This window comes from Pezoporus flaviventris, unplaced genomic scaffold, assembly GCF_033815535.1.
Source record: "Pezoporus flaviventris isolate CSIRO_AGI_PZ_B2104156 unplaced genomic scaffold, CSIRO_AGI_Pfla_v1 ptg000090l, whole genome shotgun sequence".
NCBI classification, from domain to species: domain Eukaryota; kingdom Metazoa; phylum Chordata; class Aves; order Psittaciformes; family Psittacidae; genus Pezoporus; species Pezoporus flaviventris.
In genome coordinates, this window is record NW_026892638.1 from 2,263,534 (window position 1) to 2,289,060 (window position 25,527).

Genomic DNA, 25,527 nt, shown 5'->3' on the forward strand with positions numbered 1-25,527 from the left:
TGAATTTCTTATTTCATAGGATGGAGTTTCAGCATGGGCTCTGCCTACCAGTTCCACAGCTGGCGAGTATTTGTGATCGTCTGTGCACTGCCTTGTGTCTCTTCCGTGGTAGCCCTCACCTTTATGCCAGAAAGCCCACGGTTCTTGCTGGAGGTATATGTAACTTTCCAAATTGTTTTTAGATTCCAGTCAAAATTATGTCTGTGTTTATATCACGACCTCTGTATAACAGGCATTAAGATTGTTCAGTGGTAATACTGAATATATTAATCTGTATGTATATTGTGTTTAAATGAACATTTAGGTTGGAAAACATGATGAAGCTTGGATGATACTCAAGCAAATTCATGACACAAACATGCGAGCTCGTGGTCAGCCTGAGAAAGTCTTCACAGTGAGTATTGTTTTTAAAGCTAATCACTTTAACACATCAGTAAGCTGGCTGATTGGCAAGGTCTGGAGGGCTTAAGCAACCAATATTAATACTCTGCATGACCAAGTAAATAATTTGCACTCTAAATTCCTAAATACAAGAACCAAATTCCTACTGAAGTCGTTATATATACAATTGCTATATATACAAGTCTTGTAAAGATACAAGCCTTTGACCAACATGTTCTTGAACCTATGAATCCACATTGTGTTTTCCTTTGGTGTACCAAGACACTTAATAGACTCAATCTGTGTTTTATTTAATGAAAAGGCCAGATTCAAAGCATTGATAGGTTGTTTCTATTTGGAGGATAAACTGGTGATTCAAATGTGGGGGATTTTTATGGCATGTTCCTTAAATATGAAAAATATACCCAATAATTTTTTTTTTTCCTGGATACAGTAGGACCAAACAGCAGAAGGCATTTTCTTGCTTTGAAAATCAATCATCTCCCTTTACAACTTGTGCTGTGCTGTGGGAGTGTAAGCACTCTGCTTCCACTCAGAGCCATGTTTGGGATGTTTTTGCTCTTCCAGAGGCTTTCTTCTTACTTTAATGCACACATAACTCAATTAAGAAATCCTTTTAAAGGCTCTGCATTTGCAGGCAGTCTCAAGGAATGACCATCTGACCATATAACTTTATTTCATTGAGACTTGCAGTTTATTGCCTTGGATGTAGTTTCCATTTACTCTATTTAATTTTTTTCCACAGAGAAGCTTAAAATCTCCTATTTAGTCTGAAAGAAGGCTGGCTAGCATGCTTATCATGTTAAATCCACATTTATTGATACACCTGTGATCTACCTCAAATCCCATCTAACCTAGTATTTTATTTTCTGATTTCATTTATGGATAAAGGGATTTGCCTAACACCATACGGCTAGGGTGTAATTTCACAACTGGCTTTTGCTGATCTGAGCTGCTTTCAGACAAAGTGTGCCTGCCCTTGGTCACTCTTTGTTTTTCTTCAGCCAGTGTTGATATTCATTGACTGATTGCACAGTCAGCCACAGCACAGACGCCATCCCCCTGCAGTGTTGGCTTAGGCATGAGGAATAAGACAGAAATATACTGGGACAAAAGGTGGGAGGAAGGATCAGTTCACATTAGTTTAGCATAATCATAATCATGTCCTAAAGCAGCTGTGGAGAAGAAAACAAAGCACACGCTTGTTGTTTCCAGTTCTTGTGATCTAACAAGTCTTTCTACGCTTGTTAAAATGTGACACTGAATCATGTTGAACTCAACAGTTTATTTATAGCTATTTTTTGTTAATCTGTCACCCATGAATAGGGCATGAATAAAGAAAACACACCACTTTCTTGGGATATTTGCCAGTTTCTGCCATGATAATTGGGAAAACTCAATTCCAGATATTGAGGATTGGAAAGATTAGACATATTGTATGTAAAGGTTACACATATATAGAAGTCCCTGGTTTTAGCTTGCATTAATATGATTAGAAAATACGTCATTGTCTCCTCACTGGAAATATCAGCACTTAATCTTATTAACCCAGAAAGTGAAGAACTTATGCATAAATTTTTTGGGTCATACTTTTAGTCTCTCTTTTTTAAAAAAATATAAGCTATTCCTATTGTGACATTTTGTCTCAGGAATTTATTCACATAGCTCTCCTAAACCCTGTTTCTTCATCCAGTGCCATTCTATGACTTCTGTGTTACTATTTTTCTCCACTTCATGTTACTAGTCACATTTGATATGCTTTAATAGTATTTCTAACTCCACAGCTGATGTAACTTTTTTTATTACTGCTATAATTTTAATGTTCTTTCCTTCTGTATGTTTTCCTATCTTATCTTGATTTCATCTTTTCCTAGAAGCTTTTTTCACATGTCATGTTTACTCTTGTTACTCATATTGAGGATTTTATCTTCAAACCTTTAGAAAAGGGAAGGCATCAACGGATGAACAACTGGGTTTTGAGTTAGAAACTCGCATAAGTATATCTAGTTACTTACTGAGGTGATAGTATCTTTGAAAAATTCTGAAAATCTCTCTCGAGAGCAGTGACATTAGTAGAGATGGTAGAAAATTAATAGTATCTTCTATTAGGGAACTATCCAAGTTAAACATTTATGTACATGCTTAACTACCTTCCTGGGTCCTTAAAATATACATTCATTAGATCTATTGGTTTAAACGTTTAAGTAAAAAAAAAAACCTTTCTATCCTTAAACCCCAAATTCTATCTACTCTTTGTGATAATCTTTTATTCTGCAAAAAACTTTGCAGCAAGTCTTGATTTTGTAAGATTCAAACCATTGCATATTTCTAGCCATTGCTTTTAAACAGAAGTTCCATTTTCATTAAAATAGGTATTCTTTATTTTTTTCTTTCATTCTTCATATACTGACAGCTGAATTTGCATGGTCCAGATGGACCATTGTCTTGATTCAATAGGACTTTTCTTATGTTAAAAAAAAACCATCAAGGCCAGCAGCTCTTTGTCTCCAGTCACATACAGTGGTCCTAGGATATACACATGCTTCCCCCAACCTCCAAAGCTCCAAATGAGTCAGGTGAAAAGGCTGCCCCTGAGCTTACAAATGTGGCACTGGTTTATAGTGTGATTCAGAAAGCGTGCCCTTTCTACCTGGAGGTGTGACATGTGAGGATGTTTGTATATGCAAGGTGATAAATAATCTTGGAAGACCCAACTCAGTCTTCTGTATAGCATGTTTCGTAAAAGCAGTTTAAGAAAAGCTTAAAATCAATTGAATGATGCAGACAAGATTATTGCAATTGAGAAAGGCATGATGAGAAGAGAACAGTCTTGTCTTTGATGCAGTCATGATTTGGCAAGACAGTGAGCTGTAGTATTTCAGAAATGATGGTGATTATAGCTAAATCACTTAGTGGGCATTTGTTTGTTCTTGTTCATGGGATGAGGCTGCTGGTACATCTTAAAGAGTGTACATCTGTAAAAGCAGTGAGCTGAAAACTAGAGCTTTACCACCAATACTGCTATTCCCTGATGTCCTCTAATCCACTGTGGTGCATCTGTGGGTAGTGGTGTCACCGTTCTCTTAAGAAGCACAAGCTATTGTGACCTTCAGAAATGTCAGCCATACACTGAACACTTGGTGTCTTGCTGTCTCCCTCCCCATATATCAGGCCCCCTCCTATTTTATCTTTTTTTTTTTCTGTTCTCTATTTCTATTCTTTTAAAATAAACTGTGGGTGAATGCACTGCCTTTTGTGATATTGGTATGAACCTGGGACCGGAGTAGAAACCAAAACCAAAACTATACAGTGGTTTAAGTTTGTCAGACCCTGTGTCTGGAAAGACAATATAACGCATTCTTGTTCTGCTACACAGGAGAGTGCAAGTGAAAACTAGCGTTGTAGGCAACATCACATTCTCTGTCACTGATAGTTCTGTATTTTTCCATGATGTCTGTTTATCTCATTTCACTTTAGATGAAGTAGGTGATTGCTCATAGCAGCAATAACATGCATGGTTCCAGATCATTTCACCTAACTTTTTCTCTCTTCATTAGATAGTTAAATTCAACATCCAAAAGACAAAGAGAGCTCCCTGTCTAACAGTAAAGAAAATAAGAACAAAAGAATAATATTACTCAACTATTAATTCTTGGCATTTCAAATAATTCTATTTGCATCACTGTACCTTTAATCAATAGACTTTCAAGAATGTTGTGATAGGAAGTCAGAAACATCTTGATAGCAAAATCCAGACATGGTTAACTGAGGGTTTAAATACTGTTTTATCCTTTGTGGCATTAGGGATATGGACAGCAACGGTCTAGCAGAACCTGACAGTAACAGCTTGCTTCAGTCAGAGGAAACTGATTTCCTGCATGCTTTAAATCTGAAGTTTTTCCAGTACAGTTGCATCCATAACAAAATTTGGCATTATAGTGTGCTACTGTTCCTTTATATTTCTAATACATTCCAAGTGTATACACAGGTTTAACATCCGCTCATTTTTGATTTATGGGATTTATTAAAACCTTCCAAATCTCCTTGAGAGACAGGTAATTATTCCATAAAATGCAAATATTTGCTGTTCTATTTTTATTTCTAGGTTAACAGAATCAAAACTCCAAAGCAGATAGACGAGCTTATAGAAATAGAGAGCGATACAGGAACTTGGTACAGGAGGTGTTTTGTTAGAATTCGCACAGAGCTGTATGGCGTAAGTAACAACATCTCTGTTTGTTCTGTAACCTGTTAACTTTCCTCTTTTTAATTAGTCTTCAGATATGGGATGGATTATTGAGCTCATGCTGGTGATTGCTGCAATGCTGCATTTTCCATGCACTGGCAGATTCAGGAACCTGTGCAAGGTTCTCATTTCCTGACCCAGGAGAAATGCTGGTGAATCATAGAGGTTGGTCCCAGTTTGTGAGAAGGAAAATGGCTGATAGTTATGTAGCCATATTCCCAAGCACCATGGTATAATACGTACTGGAAATGTGTATCAATAAATACGTATAGAAAGAGGTGACACATGATGAGATGGAAAATTTGCAGCATGAACTTGAGGCAGCAACATTAAGTACAAATGGTAAAGTCATGAATAAATTGTGTAAATGGATGCCATAAAATCTTTATAAGGCTTTGTATCTGCATGTATTTTTAAGCATGTTAAATGTTTTACCAGAAAACTATGTTAGAGCTATTTCAGAGGGTTTAATGCAAGTTCAATGAGAGTATGCTCTTCTTTACTTCCTTGCAAAGCCAAAATTATGCAGTACCTTTGAACCTTGTAATGAAAATTGAGAAAAGTCTCATTATTAAAAAAATAAAAGTTAGGAATATCTTTTAACAGCTGTTAAATATCTGGCATCTTGAAGGTCTCCAGAGCTATGATAAAGTGCTGTAAAACAAGGTTTGTCACAATACTGCTTGGCTTGGAAAAATGGCATTTTCACTATAAAAAAAAAAAAACAAAAAAAACCCAACCAAACAAACCCAGAAGGTGTCTGCTTTTATAGTTATTTGTACACAAATGAAGTAGTTGAAGATTGAAATGTTATGATTTTGCCTTGTTACCAAACCACCTTTAAAACTAAACCACTTAGTTACAGAGCGGCTGTCTCACATGCTTGTTATCTCACTGGACTAGACCCTGGGTTAGAGCTCCTTGTTGCACAATGTGCGCTGAAACCTCCTTAGACAGGCTGATACGTCTCTTCAAAAAGAGAAAATCATCTTGAGATGAGAGAGAGGGGAGAGACCACCATTCTCAGTTGGCTCTGCTGTAGTGTCTCTGACCTGGAGGTAGTCCCATCTTTTCCTCATAAAGTACCAGTTTCTAGCTGTGGTAGGTTATGACAGATCAAACTCTGTGTCACTATTGAATTATGGAATATAGTTTATCTAAACTTAAAGCAGTGTAATACTGGGAAGTCAGAAGAAAACATTTTTTACAAGATCTCTGTTTATTTGACATAGTGAAATGAAGTTGCCTAGATATTGGAAATTTTGAGGTGATCAGAGCAGAGGGTGAATTAATAAACACTGTGCATACTGGTGTGTAAATAATTTTATATAGGCCAGCAATGTGTGCTTGCATCCCAGAAAGCCAATCACATCCTAAGCTGCATAAAAAGAAGCATAGCCAGCAGATCTGCCTCTCTACTCTGCTCTTGTGAGACCCCGCCTGCAGTACTGTGTCCAGCTTTGGGGCCCCCAACGTAAAAAGGACATGGACTGTTTGAGCAAGTCCAGAGGAGGCTGCACAGATGATCTAAGGGCTGGAGTACGTGTCCTATGAGAAAAGGTTGAAAAGTTGGGACTGTTCAGCCTGGAGAAGAGAAGGCTTCAGAGAGACCTTATACCAACCTTTCAGTACCTAAAGGGGGCTTATAGAAAAGATTGAGGGAGACCTTTCACCAAGGCCTGTAGTGACAGGAGAAGGAGTAAGAATGTTAGACCATAATAGGATAGATTTAGACTGGACATTAGGAATAAATGCTTGATGATGAGGGTGGTGAGGCCCTGGAACAGGCTGTCCAAAGAAGTTGTGACTGCCCCATCCCTGGCAGTGCTCAAGGCCAGTTTGGATGGGGCTTTGAGCAACTGGATCTAGTGGTAGGCGTCCCTGCCTGTGTCAGGAAGGTTGGAAAGAGATGATCTTTAAAGGTCCCTTCCAACCTAAACTGTTCAATGATTCTATGAAAAGAAGTCAAAAGTCATATAACGTGCACAACTTGGCTATATCTGGAGATTAACATACTTATGTGACCAATGACTTGTGATTAACATAGAGTTACCTCCTATCTCAGAGGCCCTGAAGAAGCAAGCAAATCAGAATCAAAAAAGGTTTTATCATTTAACAAAATTGTTCAAAATACAATTTATAATAAATGTATTTCCTAATGATTTACAGATTTGGTTGACATTTATGAGATGCTTCAACTACCCAGTGAAGGATAATACCATCAAACTTACAGCTGTATGGTTCACCCTGTCTTTTGGGTAAGAGTGGTTGAAATCTTAAATAATTTTTGATAGACTTGAAGGACAGAAGAATCATCTGCATGCAAATTTTTATCACTATGATTATCTTTTTTATTCAGAAGGGTTTTATCCCTTATCTTTCCACAAAATGTATATCTATGTTAGCCTGTTCTTACTGCAAGCTTACCTCATCAAAAACATTTGCTTCAGAAAAGATTATCTCCTGGTGTCAGCATCTCTCAATATTTTTATTTTTGTGGTGGATTCTACTATGATGGACTGTCATGGTTTAAACCCAGCTGGTAACTCAGCACCACGAAGCTACTCACTCACCCCCCATTTTTCCCCCTCCCCAGGTGGGCTGGGAGGACAATAGAGAGAATGTAAAACCCATGGGTTGAGATAAGAACAGTTTAATAACCAAAATAAAGTAAAATGCACTGATAGTAGAAAGAATACCAACAATAGCAATAATAATAATAATAGGAAACAACAAAGAAGAAGTGAAAGCTCAGAAAACACAAGGGAAGCACAATACAATTGCTTACCACCTGCTGACTGATACCCAGCCCGATCTGAGCAGTGATTGGTCCCTTCCAGATGACTCCCCCCCAGTTTATATACTGGGCATGATGTGCTGTGGTACGGAATACCCCTTTGGCTAGTTTGGGTCAGGTGTCCTGTCTCTGCTCCCTCCCAGATTCTTGTGCCCCTCCTCACTGGCAGAGCATGAGACTGAAAAGTCCTTAGAGCAGGCATTACTTAGCAACAACTGAAACATCAGTGTGCTATCAGCATTGTTCTCAGACTAAAGCCAAAACGTAGCACTGCACCAGCTATTAGAAAGAATAAGTAACTGTTACAGCTGAAACCAGGACATGTAACAACTGCTCCATCATATAAGAGCTGCTCATCCTCAACTTAGACAGATTTCCCAATAAGTAAGACTGGCGACTGACCTTTTTGCTGTTTTTTGCAGCTACTATGGCTTATCTGTCTGGTTTCCCGACGTCATTAAACATCTGCAGTCAGACGAGTACGCATCCCGAGTGAAACATTTCCGCAATGAGGAGGTTTCACATTTCGTCTTCAACTTCACACTGGAAAATCAGATTCACAGCAATGGAGAATACATCAATGACAGGTTTAGAGATTTCCTAATATACTGGCTTAGCTGGAATAAAAATGACATTTTAAAGCATGTCCTAATAATCTCATCTTTTTCTCCATCAGCTAATGATACTTGCTTTTGTTACTTTTTAATGGGAATTTATTCCTGATATTGATTTCTTGTGCCCTGTGGAGCATGAGGAGAAATGAATCTATACATGTCCTAGTGGTTCCTGTGTGAGGATCCCCCAAGCAAACATAGCTTCCTTGTCATCCTGAAAAATAGACCAAAAAGCCTAAATTAACAGTACGTCCTTTCACATTGGGATTCAAAGATCTTCAGACCCAACACATGCAGCATACTGTAGGGGCCTGAGAATGGACATACTTTCATCTCTGTTGCTAATTCTTTATTACATGAATGAAAGATGCTTCTATGAAAATGCTGAACATTGAGACATTAGCATCTTACCACAGAAAACTAAAACCTAAATGTTACCATAAATCAATAAAAAGTACAAACAGATCTGAATGGGAAACAACACGTTGGCAATGACTTTTGTGTTGTTTTGTTGGGTTTTTTTTTCAACTGAATCTGAACATATTAAGGCTCTAGCTGGACTTCACAGATAACTAGGGAACTTAGGGGAAAATTAAACACAGCTGGTTAAGGTATCTGGTTTCTCTTAAGTTATAACCATGTGACTGGTCTGCTGGAGTTCTGATGCTAAGTAATTACTATTTCCATAGGAAAATAAATCTAGGTGAATAAAATTACCGGCTTTTGTAATACAAGGCTTTTAAAATGGTAAGAAATTGAGTTTTGACACAACTGGAAGTTTATGCACTTCAGAAAAAAAGATGCAGTTATCTCATTTTCAAACTAGCCATAGCTTTCCAGTTTCACTCCTTTCTAGGAGGTAAATTTTCTCCTAAAAGCAAAGAACTATCTACTGTCAGTAACCGGCAGCACTCCATCAGCTGGGGTCTTATCAATTTAAACTGAAAATTCTTGTAAAACACTTGATCTAATATTTATCTGCTCCAAAACACTAACTTACTCTTTCAAATGTGCAAATTTAAGAAGCCTCTGACAGTTATATGAGATGACCAAAACATATTCCGCAGAAGTATTAGCTCATTTGATATTCTTCCTCCACAAAGATTTAAATACTCCACCCACCCTCAATGTGTATTTCCCTCCTGTTCTTTCTTAAATAGAAGATCGATTAGTACTTGACTTTTTGCTTTGTTACATCTCTCTTGGGTTTTAATGCAAATCATAGCAACACGAATTTTAATATAGTCATATTTCCTATCCAAAGCTAGAAAGTGCATCAGAAGAATGTAGGACATGTAGTCTGTCATTTCTTTTCCAACTGACTAATTTAATTGCTAAATTTTCTTTGTTCTCCTCTGGAATTAGGCTACATTTTGAAATGGCAAGTGCCATATGAAAAATGATAATGAGTTGACACTAAACACTGATTTTAATCAGTCTGTCACAAATAAGAAATGATACAGTAAATGAAACTAATGGGCTGAAAACACCATTCTTCTGACCAATAGACAAAGAGAATTCATTAGCTGGAAATCTTTTCCTGTAGCAAACATGGTCATCTTTTCTCTCCTTTCTCATAAAGATTCCAAGAACTTTATTGGTGAGAGTTTAATTCCTACTATTTTGTAGGTAACATATTTTCTGTCCTATTGTTACTATCAGTCTTATAATAAGAAAATTATTTAGCTAGTCACACCATGTTTAATTAGAGCAAAGCCAGGTCTGTGTTTTGAAGGCTTTGACATTTTAGCAGTTCTTACAGCTGTATAACAAAGCACTGCTTTTAAAACTTTTGCCACTTTGAGTGAAATCTGCCAGCAAAACTATGAGCTTGTTCCACACCTTCATGTGAAATAGAAGACATCACAAAAATAATGATGTATTTCTACATCTCTTTTTTTTTTAATTATTAGCATAGTAATGTTATTTTCTAGAATTATACTAAAAAAGGCTGACAGCATTTTTTTATTCTATTAACATCGAGGTAGAAAATTATTGCTAGTAATGCACTTCATCATTGACTTTTTCTGTGAATTACTTGAATGACAGTCATGATCAAATTCCAGAAGCTATATGGGTCAGTAGGAAGAGGGATGTTCAGAAATAAGAAAAAGTTACTAAAAATTTGCTTATACCTGTTTTATGTACACAGTAATTGAAGTTGCACTCACATGCACAGGGGGAATAAACATAAACTTCCAGTTAGATAGGTAGCTGTGTAACTGGCAATATAATCATTGTGTTCCTGTTTTGCATTTGAGGCTAATACAACACTCACTGTGTCCGTCTGGAAAGATACAAGTTCTTTAAAATATTCTTTTCTTCCAGCTTCCTGGTACTAGCGAGCGATTGTTTGTTCCAAGATATTGAGTTTCTGGAGCATGATCTCCCAGTTTCTGACTGTAATGTCAAGTTATAAGTAATAGTTATTTTCCAAGGCTATTCCATTTATGTCATGACATTGTTTTCTGCTGATCATTAAGGACAACTAATAACTGAAATATTATCAAAGGAATTGTTGTGGCCGGTAGCTGTATGGAGCTATGCTTCTTATTAATGTTTTTTTCTGAACAATAGTATTCTAGAATCAGGTAATCATTAATTACATCCCCAGAATGCCTTTAAGGAATCATTGTTACTGGGGTTAATATTTTTTAGACCTGTACAGCTGCGTCAGCTTGACCTGTTGCTCTTTCTAACCTATGAAGGTAGACTGACAGAAATTATTTCTACTGGGCAGGTTTATTATGATGAAGTTTAAATCAGTAACCTTTGAAGATTCACTTTTTAAGAACTGTGTGTTTGAAGATATTACTTCACTGAACACATACTTCAGGAACTGTACTTTCGTGAATACCACCTTCTCCAACACAGGTATTATGAGAAAAAACACTGAATATCCATTCAGCTGTGTGTTCTCACATTTGTAATTTCTGGATTTCTGATAAGGCATACTAAAAGCCCTCTTGTAGGGAATAGAAAGCTATAAAAAAGCAACAGGCCTCTGTAATGTAACAGAAAAGCGAAAGGATCAGATCACACCTGCATACATCAGGCCTAATATTGACTCAGATAATAAACTTCTCTTTGATATTAATATCTCTAAAGAGATTCACACTGGAAGGGAGAAAATATATTTATTGCTTTACTGGTAGGTTTAACCTGGGGGGGAGGTTACTTCATCTAAATAGGACTGGTGAAATACATTGTTCATTGTGCTTCCTGTGACATGAGAATCAGAGTTCATGATACAACCTACCTGATCTATAATCATTCCCACTCTCCTAAGTATTGTAACAAAAATGGGAATGCATATTTTCATACGTTAAACAGAGGACTCTTTTTTTCTCACTTTATTAAATCATAACTGAAAGTAGAACATGGCCAGCTAAGCTTGTGGAAAAGATGGGGCACTTCCTACCAGTTTCAAGCAACTGCATCAGTCATACTATTAATAGACCTAGGTTTCAAAGCAAGTGGCACCCATCTTTCTTTGCATGAGAGGAAGGTATTCATGATTCAGGGTTATAAGGCTGACAGGAGGAATGGAAAGCAAGTGGAAGTTTAGGAAGAGATCTCTGAAATGCTATTGGAAGAATGGCATGTGGGAGCTCATCTGTGTTTGAGCTGAAGACCATGAGGCCTTCTCAGAAATGAAAATTAGTTTAATCTGAATTCTGTATGAATGTCTCACTATAAAGGAAGTCAAACCAAACTGACCGTAATTTGCAGTCTCATCTAAAAGGCTGTCTGATGTGGAAACAGAAGATCTGATACCAAGCAAAACAGAGTGATAGAAACTTGCAGATATCCAGTACCTTTTATGCAAGACCAGCTGGTGCTGAAAGAACTTAACCAAATACAGTCCAAGCAGAACTGAAATTCAGTAGTCTATCCTGCCTAACTCAAGGCCTTAGATCCTTTTTTTCATGAGCTTTGCATATTTTTGTATTAAGATAAAAAGGTATCAAAATTAGCAGCAATAACTAGTTCCATTTTATGAAGCAATGAAAGCTCAGAATTGTCATTAAAGTTGTGTAAACTTGAAATGTTTCTACTCAAATGCGGCACATGGAGTCAGCTGTTACCTGAAATGTCCCTTTTTCTTCTTTTCACAGATCTCGAGCAGTATAAATTTGTTGACAGCGAATTGATAAATTGCACATTTTTCCACATCAGGACAGGATGCCAGATTTCTTTTGATGACGACTACAGTGCCTACTGGATTTACTTTGTTAATTTCCTGGGAACCTTGGCAGTGTTACCAGGGAATATTGTGTCCGCTCTCCTGATGGATAGAATTGGACGGTTAACGATGCTAGGTAGAGGCTTTGATTTAAAACAGGGAACAACACCAAAATCTAAAGCTCTCCTGATAAAGTAATACATGCTCTTTTTAAAGACTTTAGTTCAGACAGACACAGAACATTCCTTCTGCAGATACTTTGTTTCTGTGGCATCATAAGTGCCATTTTAAAGCATCACCAATTTAGAAACTGTGGGAACAAAAGGTTCTGTAACCAGTTCTGCTATAGCCACAGTATCAGTCATTGCTCTTCCACATTGATATTACAAAACCATTATTTAGGCATTTGAGATGAGATTTTGGAGAGTGATGACCGTTGGCTCCTCTCTGCTCCAGCTGAAAGAAAAGAGAGATGTGCACAGGTGAGATGTGCTGAGATGCTCCTCAGCTAGTGGAGCAGCCCCTTGGAAGAGTCAGAAGTCCTTTGCTGTTACCTACCTTGCAAAGTAAGACAACTGAAAGATAATTCCCGTGGATTATCGTCAATGACAAATCTGTTTTCAATTTACTTAAATCTGGTTTACTTAAATAACTATGTGGTAGTTCAGTGAGTATATTTTCTAGGATAATATCTCTATATAAGTGCAATTCCCACTCAGTGTTTTTATTGCTACAATATTTAAATGAGTTTCATGTAATTGCAGAAGATGATAAACAAGGGATAATGGGGTTGTTTTCCCTGAATAGCTTAATTATGGATTTCAGAGGGGGTTTCAATAAACTTTATACTACATACTTTATGATATATCCTAATACTTGAGGAGTTACTTTTTTTTTTTTCCTATGAAAAGTCTGCCTGACTGGTCTTTCTAGCAGAGGAGGTCTCTTTAACTCAAGTATATGTGTCATTTATTTAGGTGCACTGTGTGTTTAGAAACATCAGACAAAACAAAAAACGGTAATTTTAAAAATACAGCTCCGCCTCATGCTCGTTTTACCTGTTTCAAACCTAGGTGGTTCCATGGTTCTCTCTGGCATCAGCTGTTTTTTCCTGTGGTTTGGGACCAGTGAATCCATGATGATAGGTATGCTGTGCCTCTACAATGGCCTCACCATCTCAGCATGGAACTCTCTAGATGTTATTACTGTGGAGTTATATCCTACTGACAGAAGGTATGGGCACATACATCTCCCCTAACTTTACTGACACTATGTATCAGCAGAAATGGTAATTGGAAATGGTTACCTATGAGCTTTACAGAGGTGAGTGGTATTTTGAGTGGGCTGAATTAATAGTTTGACTTACAAAGGGGAAAAAAGGTGGTTTTGAGCTATTTGGGATTTTGCATCAAACATCACCTAATGAGGAAAATACCACAAATGTAACTTCATGTGAAAAAAAAAGGTCTAACTGCTACTCTCATTTAAAACACAGCTAATGACTAGTATTTCTGAAAACAATAATGGAATATTTCTGGGTTTCTCTTAGTGCAGCTGGCTATAAAGACAGTTGTTGGTCCGAAACAGCAATAAAGCTACATTAGTCTGTCAGCTGTGAAATGGTGGGGATGATAATAAAAATCACTGTCTGGAGCTGAACATCATCTTCTGGATGAGACTGTGGGCTTGAATCATGCTGAGCTGTTAATCAGTCTGCTACAGATTTGTATTCAGGGTCACTAGAAGTGTACACACTCAGCATTAAGAGGATACAAAAATGTCTCAGGCACTGTTCCTGAGTTTTCAGAGCTCTTACCAGAAAACTCAGAGCAGTTTTCATGTCCTGCAAGCATTGCTGCTAGATGACACGGTTTGGCTTTTATTCCCAGAAACATTTTCATGCTAATTTTATGTCACTTAATGGAATAAAGGAAGAAGAGTTGAGTCTTATGCTATTGTATGTCATGTGTAAGAACACATTTTCTTGGAAAAACTGGGATATTTCTCCTTCCTTCTCTCCTGAAACAAATTTTATGCAAAATTGCTCAGGCTTCTGCCTAGGGACAGTGTGCTTTTTCTCCTGTCACAGTCCTATTCATTATGTCATTCACTAGAAGTTTCAAATATGACAAAAAATATCTCCAGTTTATAAATGCATGACACCTTCTTTTTATTTGCATTATGAAAGTATATGCTTCTTCATGCAAGACATTGATATGCACTGTTGTGTTTGTATTGAATAACCATACTAGGCTACTTACGAATCCAAAAAACTAAGCTTTAATATTGAGAGATAATGTTTATATTATACCTCAGAAAATTGCTCTCTTGGCAAGAATTATTCCATCATCTAAACTCTATAATATAATTCTAATAAATATATAGAAATAGCTATCTTTTTTTTGCATTCCTGAATGTAGCAATGATACATATTTTCTTAAAATGAAGTGAAGAAAAAACAACTGGAAAAGCCATTGATGTTAATGGAAGCAAAAATAATCATTACTAGGAATGATAAAAGGAATGTAACTGACATGTATTCCAGATCATTTATACTGGTAGATAATAGTTGTTTCAAATAGTTTTTGCTATTTTTGGGATTGCAGAAACTCTTCCCCATTTTTAATTTTTAAAAAGCTTATGTGTGCAATAATAGCTTTCTGGAACTCCACTTCAGAAATTTACTTGCAGCTGAGTTGTTGGCATTTTTTGCAACAACTTAGATGGGGCTTAGCCCTTTGTATTATCAACATAAAAACGCTGGTAAGCCAAGTCTACCTGTGCCAGGAAAGGCACTGCCCACACATACTGTAGATGAGGTGTTTTTTTCAGAATTTTAAAAGTGATGGAACTGTCACTGCCAGTTTTTGCCAGCTGATCGTAAGAAAATTCTGAGTTCTAAAGTCACTTCCTAGATGTGGTTTTTTAGACTTTGGCAAAGCTTATTCATGTTTCATAGAATTATTTGAAAACTAATACCTGCAGGGACTCAAATAACTTGCTTCCCAGGATTTTTTTCTTTGTTTCTTTTTTTTTTATCCAGACCAACTGCAGTTTATAAGCCGTCACTGCCCACCTCTGATGGTCCTGTCTTCCCTTCTAATAGATTTCTTATCTCCACAGCCGGTCATAACTCGCCATAACTTGCCATATTTTGCTGGGAATTTTCACCTTCTGCAAGTAGGTGTAGGGCTGAGCAGCCTTCCCAGGCATATATGGTGCAACAAGCTGTATGATCTGCTTTTGCACATGAGGTCCTTCATACTTATAATGATGATCTGTTTCAGTGGAAAGCTGCATCCAGAGAGAATCTGGTCCTGAACCTGGTTTTCAGCTTCCTCTCAAAAGATAATCTAGGCACAAAAGCTTTGCTCACTCTGTCACTATTTTACTATTCCAATAGACACATTTTTGTACACCCAGTCAGTGAAATGACCACAAATGAGCAGCAAAGTGCAGCTGGAGATTGGACTGGAAGAAAAGTATGTAAAGGAGGCTAGTTCATGCTGCCATGCACTAGAGACCAAGCTGGGTAGCCCCTGCTTTTCCTCCTGTGCAACTCCTCTTGGAGACTAGCCAGATGCCAAATCAGTGGGACTTTGACAGTATTGTGCAGCATAATACAAAAGGTGTTTCATAAATTGTACTCCACGTTATTTAGGGACTATACTGGCTTTTTGCCAGGTAAGGGTGTGGTGAGCAATTTGGAAATGTGCTATATGCAACACACACACACATCTAGCACACGTCTCAGTTCCTTCTTCATCAGCTGCCTGCAAGGCAGAGTTAAGGTTGCTTCAAAATCTTGATAGATTTGGTTTCTGTATGCATTCACACTGATCTACGTAACCACATATTAATTTTCTAGTGTGTGGATTTGAGGTAATTAAGTAGTTTGTCCTGTCTTTTTGATGAGCACTATCAAATTTTATGCTATTTTAGCATAGCTTTTGCCTGCATGTTCTGTATACAATCTCAGTTTATTTACACAACTGCTAAAATATGTTCAAGGTTGTATAGATTTCAGGTGGTTGTCAGGTAGATGATGAAGTTCTGTTAAAAGCTGAAGATACTTTACTAATGGTAGTTCTAGGTGGTTTTCTGTCTTCCAGATGACACTCATGGTGGTGATAAATAATCTTTTGATATTTCTTTTCATACACAAATTTTAAAGGATGGTCATGATGACTAGCTATGAACCAGATGATTTCCAATAAGCAACTAAATTAACCCAGCTCCACAATGTGAAGAACTTGTTTTAAGTCATCTTTTGTCTCATCATATCTGTTTTACCTTTTCTTCTTAATGTGGTATTCTGGACTAATCAGCACATTCTAAGAAGCCTTTGGTCAGCTGTTGAAGGCCAAACCAATATATTCCATAGCTCTGCTCTCAAGAAGATCTGTTAAATGTCTTTTAATCATTTTTGGATGCTCCAGAGAGCTTTCGTACTCTTTTATAAACTTTCCATATTTTTCAAACACTGCTTTGGAAAGAGGTGATGGCTGTAGCAACTGAGGCACAGAGGAAAAATAGATTGTTAAAACTTACTTTAGCACTGTCTGTTAGGAAAGGAAACCTGTGGACTGGCACACATGGTACCAACTATCCCTAAGCATTTTTGATGAGGGAATGTCTGGAAATGTAACTTCCACTGCTCAGCGCTTCAGCAACACAAACCTGAAGGTGCTAAGCTGAACATCCAGAAAATGTGAAATGCATACTTTATGACTATTTAGTTAGTTTTATGTGACTTGCTCACGTCATATATGAATTTTGTGGCAGGGGTAGTGATTGTATACTTTCTTCTGATAGCACTCAAATACTTTAACCAATGAGACTGCTTTCTCATCTTGCAGTCCCCAGCTTAATTCACAGTGCGTCTTCCAAATTTCTGCAGCAGATGAAGGAAACCAAGTTTGTGTTTTACCCTCAAGCTGTCTTTGTTCTCTGCACTGGCAGAGTGATGCGGAAAAAAAATACTGTGTGATGAGGTCATTATGGCTTGTGTTGTAATGTGTGCCCAAGGGGCTTGCAAGAACATTGTAGCTTCCTACCTCTGCCTGTAATATAAATATGAATGGAAGAGAGTTAAAATTCTCTGAAGAATTAACATACAGGAGGTTTTTATGACTTTAAAATGCAATCATTAGTTTTACATAAGTGATAAATATCTTGTTGTGAACTAGCTTGGGAAGCACAAACTTTTTAAGGCCAGACTCTTGTCAAGGAGTAGATACAACCAGTAACCCAAACCCAAACAGCAAGTGGAATAGAAGTAGGTCAACTCCCGCAAAGTAAATCAAGGTCAGATTGTATCAGATAACCTACAATTCATCAGTTTTATTACAGCTGCCAGACATCTGATTTTGAATCTTGGCCAGGAATATTTAAAATCCAGGTTTTGCTATAAAATGAAGTCATCTTGTTTTGCCTTTTTTTTAATACCTCAGAAACAAGCTCAGAAGGGCTTGGTTGTAATTAAGTCACCTATCTTTAGTTAGTTACATTTCTTGTTCTCCTTTTCTTGAGCCCTGAGAATCTGTTCCCAGAGTAATAAATGTTATTTGTAGGGTATTTAAGTTCAACTTTGATTTGCTGTGGCTGTTAGAAGAGATGTTTCCTATTCTTTTGAGTCATGACCACAGTCATAGACTTACAGCAGACCTCCTGATAGTTATTTTCTACTGCCATCCTGTGGATGTGCTTCAATTGCATTTTGCTGGAATTTCATGTTAATTTGTTTAAGGCATGACACGTCAAACCTATAGGAGGCTTTGGGCAGTAGTTGAAGCAGGGAGACAAATACCACAGTTTTACTTACTTGCACACTGAATGCTGTAATTCACCCAAATATGATATCCATCTTTTCTTTTTTTTTTTTTTTTTTTACGAACTTGAGATGTTCGGACATGAGAGAATTGTTTGTAGCATATTCAGAAGTCGTTGTAATAGTCTTTGCATATTATCAACACCCACAAAATTATATTCAGATGTTTTTATAATTTTCTCTGGTAGGCTTCACACTAGCTCTGGCAAGAAACTTACCAAATTTCTGTGCTACACACATTCAGTAGCACTATGGGACCATGACGTGTTTAGGTACTCTAACTATCAGCAATGGAAAGGTGGTCTTGAAGTATTATATGTGGGAATATACGTACCTGTCCAAGAAGGAACATATGTGGCAATCACGGAACAAGCTCTTTTAATCTGAAGGCCTGGATAATCCTTCTATTTTTAACTGTTTGGACTATTATCATTTTTGTGTGGGGCTTGGGTGAAAGGAAGATGAGCATTTTACTTCGTAGTAGCTTTCCCAGCAAGAGGTAAAATACATTGGGGAAAATTCATTCTCTGTAAGATGCATCTTTCTATCAGACCTGACAGTTTTACAAGACTTATAAGACTGCTGCATTTTTCTTCTATCAATACTAAACTATGTAACTGGTTTTACTCATTGTGATTTTTTTTGTTTCTTTGTTAGCTTGGATTGGGGGGGGTTTGTTTAATTTTTTTGGTTCTGGATTGGTTTGGTTTGGTTTGGTTTGACTTGGTTTGGTTTGGGGTTTTTTAAAGGCAATTCCAAACTGTTTCACCAGCATTGTATCACTGATGTGCCAAGGGGCTTTGATGACATTCTCTGGCTGGACAAGGGAATCTTGCTGCCATACTCCTTTGACAAGTAATAAGGATTGTTCGTGAAGTCAAAACGACATTTTTGTGCCAGTGCTTCACCTAGTAACTGATCAACATAACAGAAATTGGTGTAATGGCCTTATGCTGTTGGATTTTTTCATTTATACATGTGTGTGACGCATCAAGTGTCTTTGATCATTTGCAGACTTCCTGTACACTTTAGCACTTTCCTGAAACACTGTAGCAGAGGCTGAGCTAGTGCTGCAACAGAAGACTCTTCTTGTACATGCATGTGAATTGCCGCGTATTTATTGCCCAGCTATTTTTATTCTGGGTTCAGCAGGATTAAGTATAAAGGCATGAATTAATGCAGATTTTGACTGATCTGAATCGCAAACACTCTTCTAAGAAAGATGTTTAAAACACAGCAAGTCTAAATTTACTATCCCTAGAGCTCAATAGTTTGCTTAATGACTTTATTCTGTAAGTACACAACAAATACATATTCAAACACAGCATTAAAATTGAAGGATATGAAAGCAGACTACTGAACAGGTTGCAACAATATTTTACTTTAGCCTGTAAAATTCTTGCTGTTCCTGCCAATGAAGCGCGTATTTTAGGGAAAAAGATGTGCCTGAAAACTGCTTTAAGATCAAAAGATTGAACTTCTGCGGGGTTATTCATGTCGCATCATAAGAACAGCCAAGAGCAATGAAAATGGGCTTACTTTGTCTTACTCTGTTTAAAATTTTATAATATTAATGGGATTAGATTAATTGACCCTTTACAATTGGAAAAATTAAGTAAGTCCATTTTACAAAGCAGAGCCATTTTCTCAGTGCCAACAGATTAACTTACTTTTACTCAGACATAAAAGATACTGTATTACAGAATTACTTTAAACCTTATTAAGGTAATCTTGGCTATATAACCTATAGTATACCTAAAACACATTGTCAGCCCTGAATGTGCTATTTGCAGAGGAAAAGAAATATATTGCACAGGAAAAGAAATGATTTAAATTGCTCAGCAAACTGTGTTTGGATCCTGCTATTTCTAGTTGATACAAGCAAACAGCATCTGTAAAACAGCTTATCTTTATAAGGCAGTATAAAACAACGCTGAATATAATATCCTCATATGTTGTGCTTTTGTGCATTTCCACAGATTTCCTGCATGTATCCATCCAAATTTGCTTTAGTTAAATATATGTATTTTTTAGGGAGTTCTGGTATACCTCTGAATATCCTGAGGCTGTTGATGACCAGGTGTCTATTTTCTGCATATGAATGCTTGTTTTGTGGTTTGTTTTGTTTTTTTTTTCTTGTTACTGTTATTTGGGGGCAAGTTTGGTTTCACAGGAGCACCAGCAGCTGAAGAAATTGTATTCACATGTACAGACACTGACTGCAACCACCACCGCAACTTCAGAAATACTTTCTGTGTATAAATGTGGCTGAAATTAGAATAGTTCTTTTTTCCTTTCCTTCTTCTCTGACTTATTCAGAATAGCTACAACCTGCTATATCCTATCACATAAACAGTGTTTTCCAGGCTGGCTGTGTCATCTTTAACCTCTTCCTGCCTGTTTAATGTCTATTTTACAACAGCCTTTTCTCTTCATGCTCCTTCTTCCTACCTGCACTCTCTTCTACCCTGGAAGATGCATCAGTCTGTAGCTCCTTCCCACTCAGGAGCTTTTCCCCATCCTGGATCAGCTTCCTCCAGATATTCTGGGCTTTATCTGGCCTTGCAGTATAGATGTTTCTGTGGTAGGGATTTGATCTTCTCATAGGCTTTGGAGGATTACTCCAGTAGGGTGGCTCTTGGCTACTTCCTTCAGTGCATCTCCTGCTCCTTCTTTACACCAGTTCCTTCAAATGTCATTCTTAAAATGGGCAAATTTTAACTTACCCATTCCTCCTCTGGGGAACATATTTTCAAGGAGCTGCTGCAAATATTTCTTTGTCAGAAAGCTTCATAAACAACACCTCCAAAGTTTCCTCAACTGCTGCCCTCAGCAGTTTGCTCTCCAGTAGCCATCACTGGTCTGCACTGTCAGGCAGCATAGAATGTTGCTTATAGAATGGTGGACTCATAGAATAGTTAGGGTTGGAAAGGAACTTAAGATTATCTAGTTCCAACCTCCAACTTCCAAGTTACTTATTTTCAGGATGTGCATGTTTAGCTCTTCTTGGCAGTAGGTAGGTAAAAATATTGCAGGTTTAATTAAATGTAGAAAAAAACAAGTAGGTAAGGACTTTGAACATTCAGGAGGTATATCTGAGTCTCTTTTGCTTGTTTTCAACTTTTTTCTGGGTAGTTTCTGATTTGCCATTTGCATGCCTGATCTCTCCTTCCTTAGATATTGCTACATATTGGCATGCAGCGTGTGAATGGGTACAATGCTTAGCACAAAAAGGAATTATGATTACTTCAGACAAATAGTAATTACTTTTTAAAATCTCAGGTATTTTAAAGAGACACTGTTTTGATTGCTAGAGACTAATCACCAAACTAATAATAAATATATTATGATAATGATCACTGAGAAGAAGAAATGAACTTGTGTTTTGTCTTGGGGTCAGAAAAAGCATGTAATACACAGAGCTGACACTGGAACAGTAAGTATCAGCTTTTCTGGTTTTACTTCCATAATGTTTTATGCAAGAGTGTTGGCTTTTGTCTGCAACCATGGACAAATGAATATTTAATAATAATGGGAAAAGAAACACTTTCTGGAGGTACAATAATCAGTCTGTTCCATGTTTTAACTCTGTTCTACAAATGTCTTTTTAACTGATTTAAGAATTTGACAATAAAAGTACCGTTACTTCAAATTAGCACATTTCTGAATCTTGTTTCAGGTTCTGGAGTTGACTCTATGAGCTAACTAGAGTTGTGCTTCTTAAACTAAAGTGACTTAGAAATACACCAGAAGGATCTACTCTCATCATTCTTTTGGTGCAGGGTCCTCAAGTCTATCAGGAGTGGTAGAATTCTGAACCACAGCATGTCAGATACAGCCAGGGCACAGACAATCCTGAAATCCCCTATATCCTGGTCAGCTATACTAGAGAGAAGTTTTTACCTCTCCCCGGTATAAGGCCTGGAGGTAGGAAACCAGCACTCTTGAGATCTAGTTTGCAGGAGAACAGAGGAGATTGGTAGCTCTGGGCAGTGGCCATGTCCAGCAGTTTCTTGAGGCAGAGGATCCTTCTCCCTTGACAACACGATTTGCTGTTTTCAAAGTCAGAGACTAGTTCTAGGAAAAATATTGTTTATGTCTTTTTTCCTTCTAATGGCAATACTTAACAGGAAAGAAATATTTTGTTCTGAAACGAAGAACAGCTACCTTCCTAATTCATATTATTTTATCTCAGAGAGCACAGTGTGACCTCCACATACTCCTTCCCTCTTTCACTTCTAAGAAATCTGAGACATTTTTGAGATTCTATTGTACAGATATTTTTGTTAAGATATTTTTGTTAGGGCGAGGCTATTGTTGCAATAATGAGTCATACAGTCAAGTAAAGTATAATTTATTAATTTAATTGCAGTTTGCGTAATACATCTATGCACAGGTTACCAAGCATCTAAAATACTTAATACAGGCTACTAAAATCACACCAGTGCAATGCAAAAGCCCCTCAGAACTGCCTGTGTCATACTTTCTGTCGTCACTCTATTTCTTTTCCCTTTTCTCCAAAGTTTCTCAGATATCACTCCTGCACCAAGCAGGTTTTTATATACCCTATTCTCATTGCCTCCAAGAGACAAACATTCATTATTACTAGAGGTCTTATTTTTTTGAAAAAGCACTGGTTGAATATGTACACCACCTGTAAGAAATCCATTTCTATTCAGTGCCCCAAGATGAACATTCTTTTATTCTGATGGCTTCTTTCCAAAATCACCAAGTAGCTCTATTTTGAACTCTTTTGATTCCTCCTGTCTCCCAATCCAGCATTTGAAGTATTACTGAATTTTCATTTGCAGGCCTTTGATCTACTGTGGAGGTGTGAACGTAGCTATTCAGTCATTCATTCCCCATTTTGGTCCCTGAGGCAGCAGAATGAATTTGCTTTAATAAAATATTGTAACAGCTGAGCTTTTATTTTGCATTATAGAGACAAGCACAGAATCCTTCTTGGCATAAGTTCTGTTTAAGATGTTTGGGCTATACTGATTTATTCCTGCTGAGGATTTGTCTGAAAGGCCTTACTCTCTAGCCCATTTTTAAACTTTCTTCTGTTTTCTCTTCTAGGGCAACAGGTTTTGGCTTTTTGAATGCACTATGCAAAGCAGCAGCTGTGCTTGGAAACTTAATATTCGGTTCCCTTGTTGGTATCACCAAAGCAATCCCTATTCTCCTTGCTTCTACTGTTCTAGTATGTGGAGGTCTCGTAGGACTTCGTCTTCCTGACACAAGAACCCAGGTGTTGATGTAATGGGAAAAAGCCATTTACTATTTATTTATTTATTTATTTGTACAAATGTCAACCCTCCTGACCAATGGTGCAAAGGCTTCAGATTCTCAATGCTTAGTAGAGTACTCAAATGTCAGAAATCAAACCCAAAACGCATTTGGAGTGGCAGAGATTTAGAAACCTCTGTATGAAAATTTCAGATTTCAATTTTGTTTGCTTGCATATATCACTATTAAAAATCACTTAAAACTGTAAAGCTACCTCTTAGAACACTTCTGGTGACATGTCCAGGTATGTAAAAACAATACTGATGATAAGGTATTTAAAATGTGAGCAGTCACATTGTTTAAAAAATTCGGCAACAGCATTTGGAGCTTTTGTACGAGTACAGACACACAAGTCCATTACTTAGCAGTGTTGGTGCAGAGAATGTTAATGTATCAATGCACGCAGCATTAATTAGGAAACTCTACAGACCGCATCAAGACTGATAATAGTAGGATCTCTTTAAAATGTTAACATTAAAAATTCAATACAAATACATTTATAAAATTATCCAAAAAAAGGGGTAGATCCTCTGATGGCAGAAGCTGGCATTGCTTTCAGTGGAGCTAAGACAACATGTATAAGCTGATGAACTATCTACCCTTTCAAGTTTCAGAGAACAAATCTGGTATAACACATAAGGAAAAATTTATCAGTATTTTTTTCTAATTATGTCTGACAACATTCATTAGGTGGTTGAACCATTGCCAAAGAAATCAGGGTCTCAGATAAGATATAGTAAGATAGATTTTTGGGGTTTTGTCATTAATTTGTCTCTTGCTCATTTATATGAACTTGGCATTGGGTAGTAATACCTATCACTGCATTCTGTGTCAGTCATTGTCTTAATCATATTGAAAGAGTCACTAAAAGTCCATATAAGAACATCATTCATTACATTTAAAGTTCACTGTTTATTTCCTGGTTCTAGAAGCTGCATTTTTCAGTTACTAACAAATGCGTGTGCTACACATTGTAGCACCAGAATGTTACCCCAAGAAGTGTTTTTCTGCTATTAACAAGTGAGAAAGGTAGCTGAATTAAAAATACATACGTAGGGAAAACTGAGTATTTTTTTAATGTTGAAAATTTAAATATGATATAGTAAAAACAAAGTTTAGTAATTGTTTTTATTTTAGAATATAAATGATCAAGACTTATGAGATGAAGTATTTTATATTTCAATCTGACTTAAACATGTCTTTTAAATTTCTAAACAATGGTATAAAAAGGAGGAAGGATTATTTTTCACCAAGTACCAGGTTAAGAAAAAAATGCTGGCCTTATTTTTGCATCTGTGGCTTCTGTCCACTAGTCAAAGCCTTAGTATTATTTCAAGGCTGTTTTCTCCAATGAGATTATATTTGAGCTCTCTTTCTCTGTTACATTCAATAGTATGTGTCCACCTTCTTGTACTTACTGCACAACGTATTTCGAAATCTGAAGCCTCTGTACATGCTTGGAGTAAACATCAACAGCAATGGTAAAATATTACATTGTCTTGCTGTCCACTGTCCGCTTGAAGTAATATATTCTGCCCATCTCTGTATGTTATTCTGAAAACCACCCAGATCCAACACTTCATGCCGCCTGACCAGTAGGGTGAAAATGTGCTACAGAAAAATAAGGTTTGAATTTTGAGGGCTATGGTTAACACACTAAAATCTCATTACATGCAAAATTCTGCTGATCTGAAAGCTGGTTCTTACCATAAAACCTGAGTACATCATTAGTGTGCGATCAAGTCTGGGTGAAGTAGAATATAACAATAGGAATCAGTAAAGGTGAATAAGATTCTCAACTACACAGACCTTGCATGGTCCAGAATTAAAATGAATGTTCTACGGTAGGAAAAGGGAAAAAAAAGAATAGTGTTCAGGAAAGGAAAAAAACAAAACAAAACAAAACAAAAAAACCAAGAAGAACAAAGAAAAGATCCACGAACATTTCCACCCTATGAAACAAAACTTAAAGCTAGAATTTCCCTAACTGGTGAGCCAGTTCGCTCAACAGATTTGAACCAGGAAGCAAGCCAGCATCAAAGCTGTTTGAACAATCGTTTGGGCTTGAGTGCAGTGAAGATTTGTCTCATATAAAGACAAAAGAAGTGAATGCAATTTCAAGTTATAAATACTTAGGTACATACTTGATCTATGGAGATCTAG

The 25,527-nt window shown here is 37.0% G+C and overlaps 1 protein-coding gene across 1 annotated transcript in view; it reads left to right on the top strand.

The window, feature by feature from the left end:
- SV2C (synaptic vesicle glycoprotein 2C) overlaps positions 1-25,253 on the top strand; it is a 107,776-nt gene extending 82,523 nt beyond the window's left edge. Inside the window, exons 5-13 of the mRNA XM_061475780.1 lie at positions 20-153; positions 305-394; positions 4,508-4,618; positions 6,818-6,906; positions 7,868-8,032; positions 10,800-10,933; positions 12,178-12,381; positions 13,319-13,478; positions 23,155-25,253. Of these exons, the coding sequence (XP_061331764.1) occupies positions 20-153; positions 305-394; positions 4,508-4,618; positions 6,818-6,906; positions 7,868-8,032; positions 10,800-10,933; positions 12,178-12,381; positions 13,319-13,478; positions 23,155-23,338 (1,271 nt within the window). The 3' untranslated portion in view covers positions 23,339-25,253. The remainder of the gene's footprint in view (positions 1-19; positions 154-304; positions 395-4,507; positions 4,619-6,817; positions 6,907-7,867; positions 8,033-10,799; positions 10,934-12,177; positions 12,382-13,318; positions 13,479-23,154) is intronic.
- Positions 25,254-25,527: the final 274 nt, after the last annotated feature.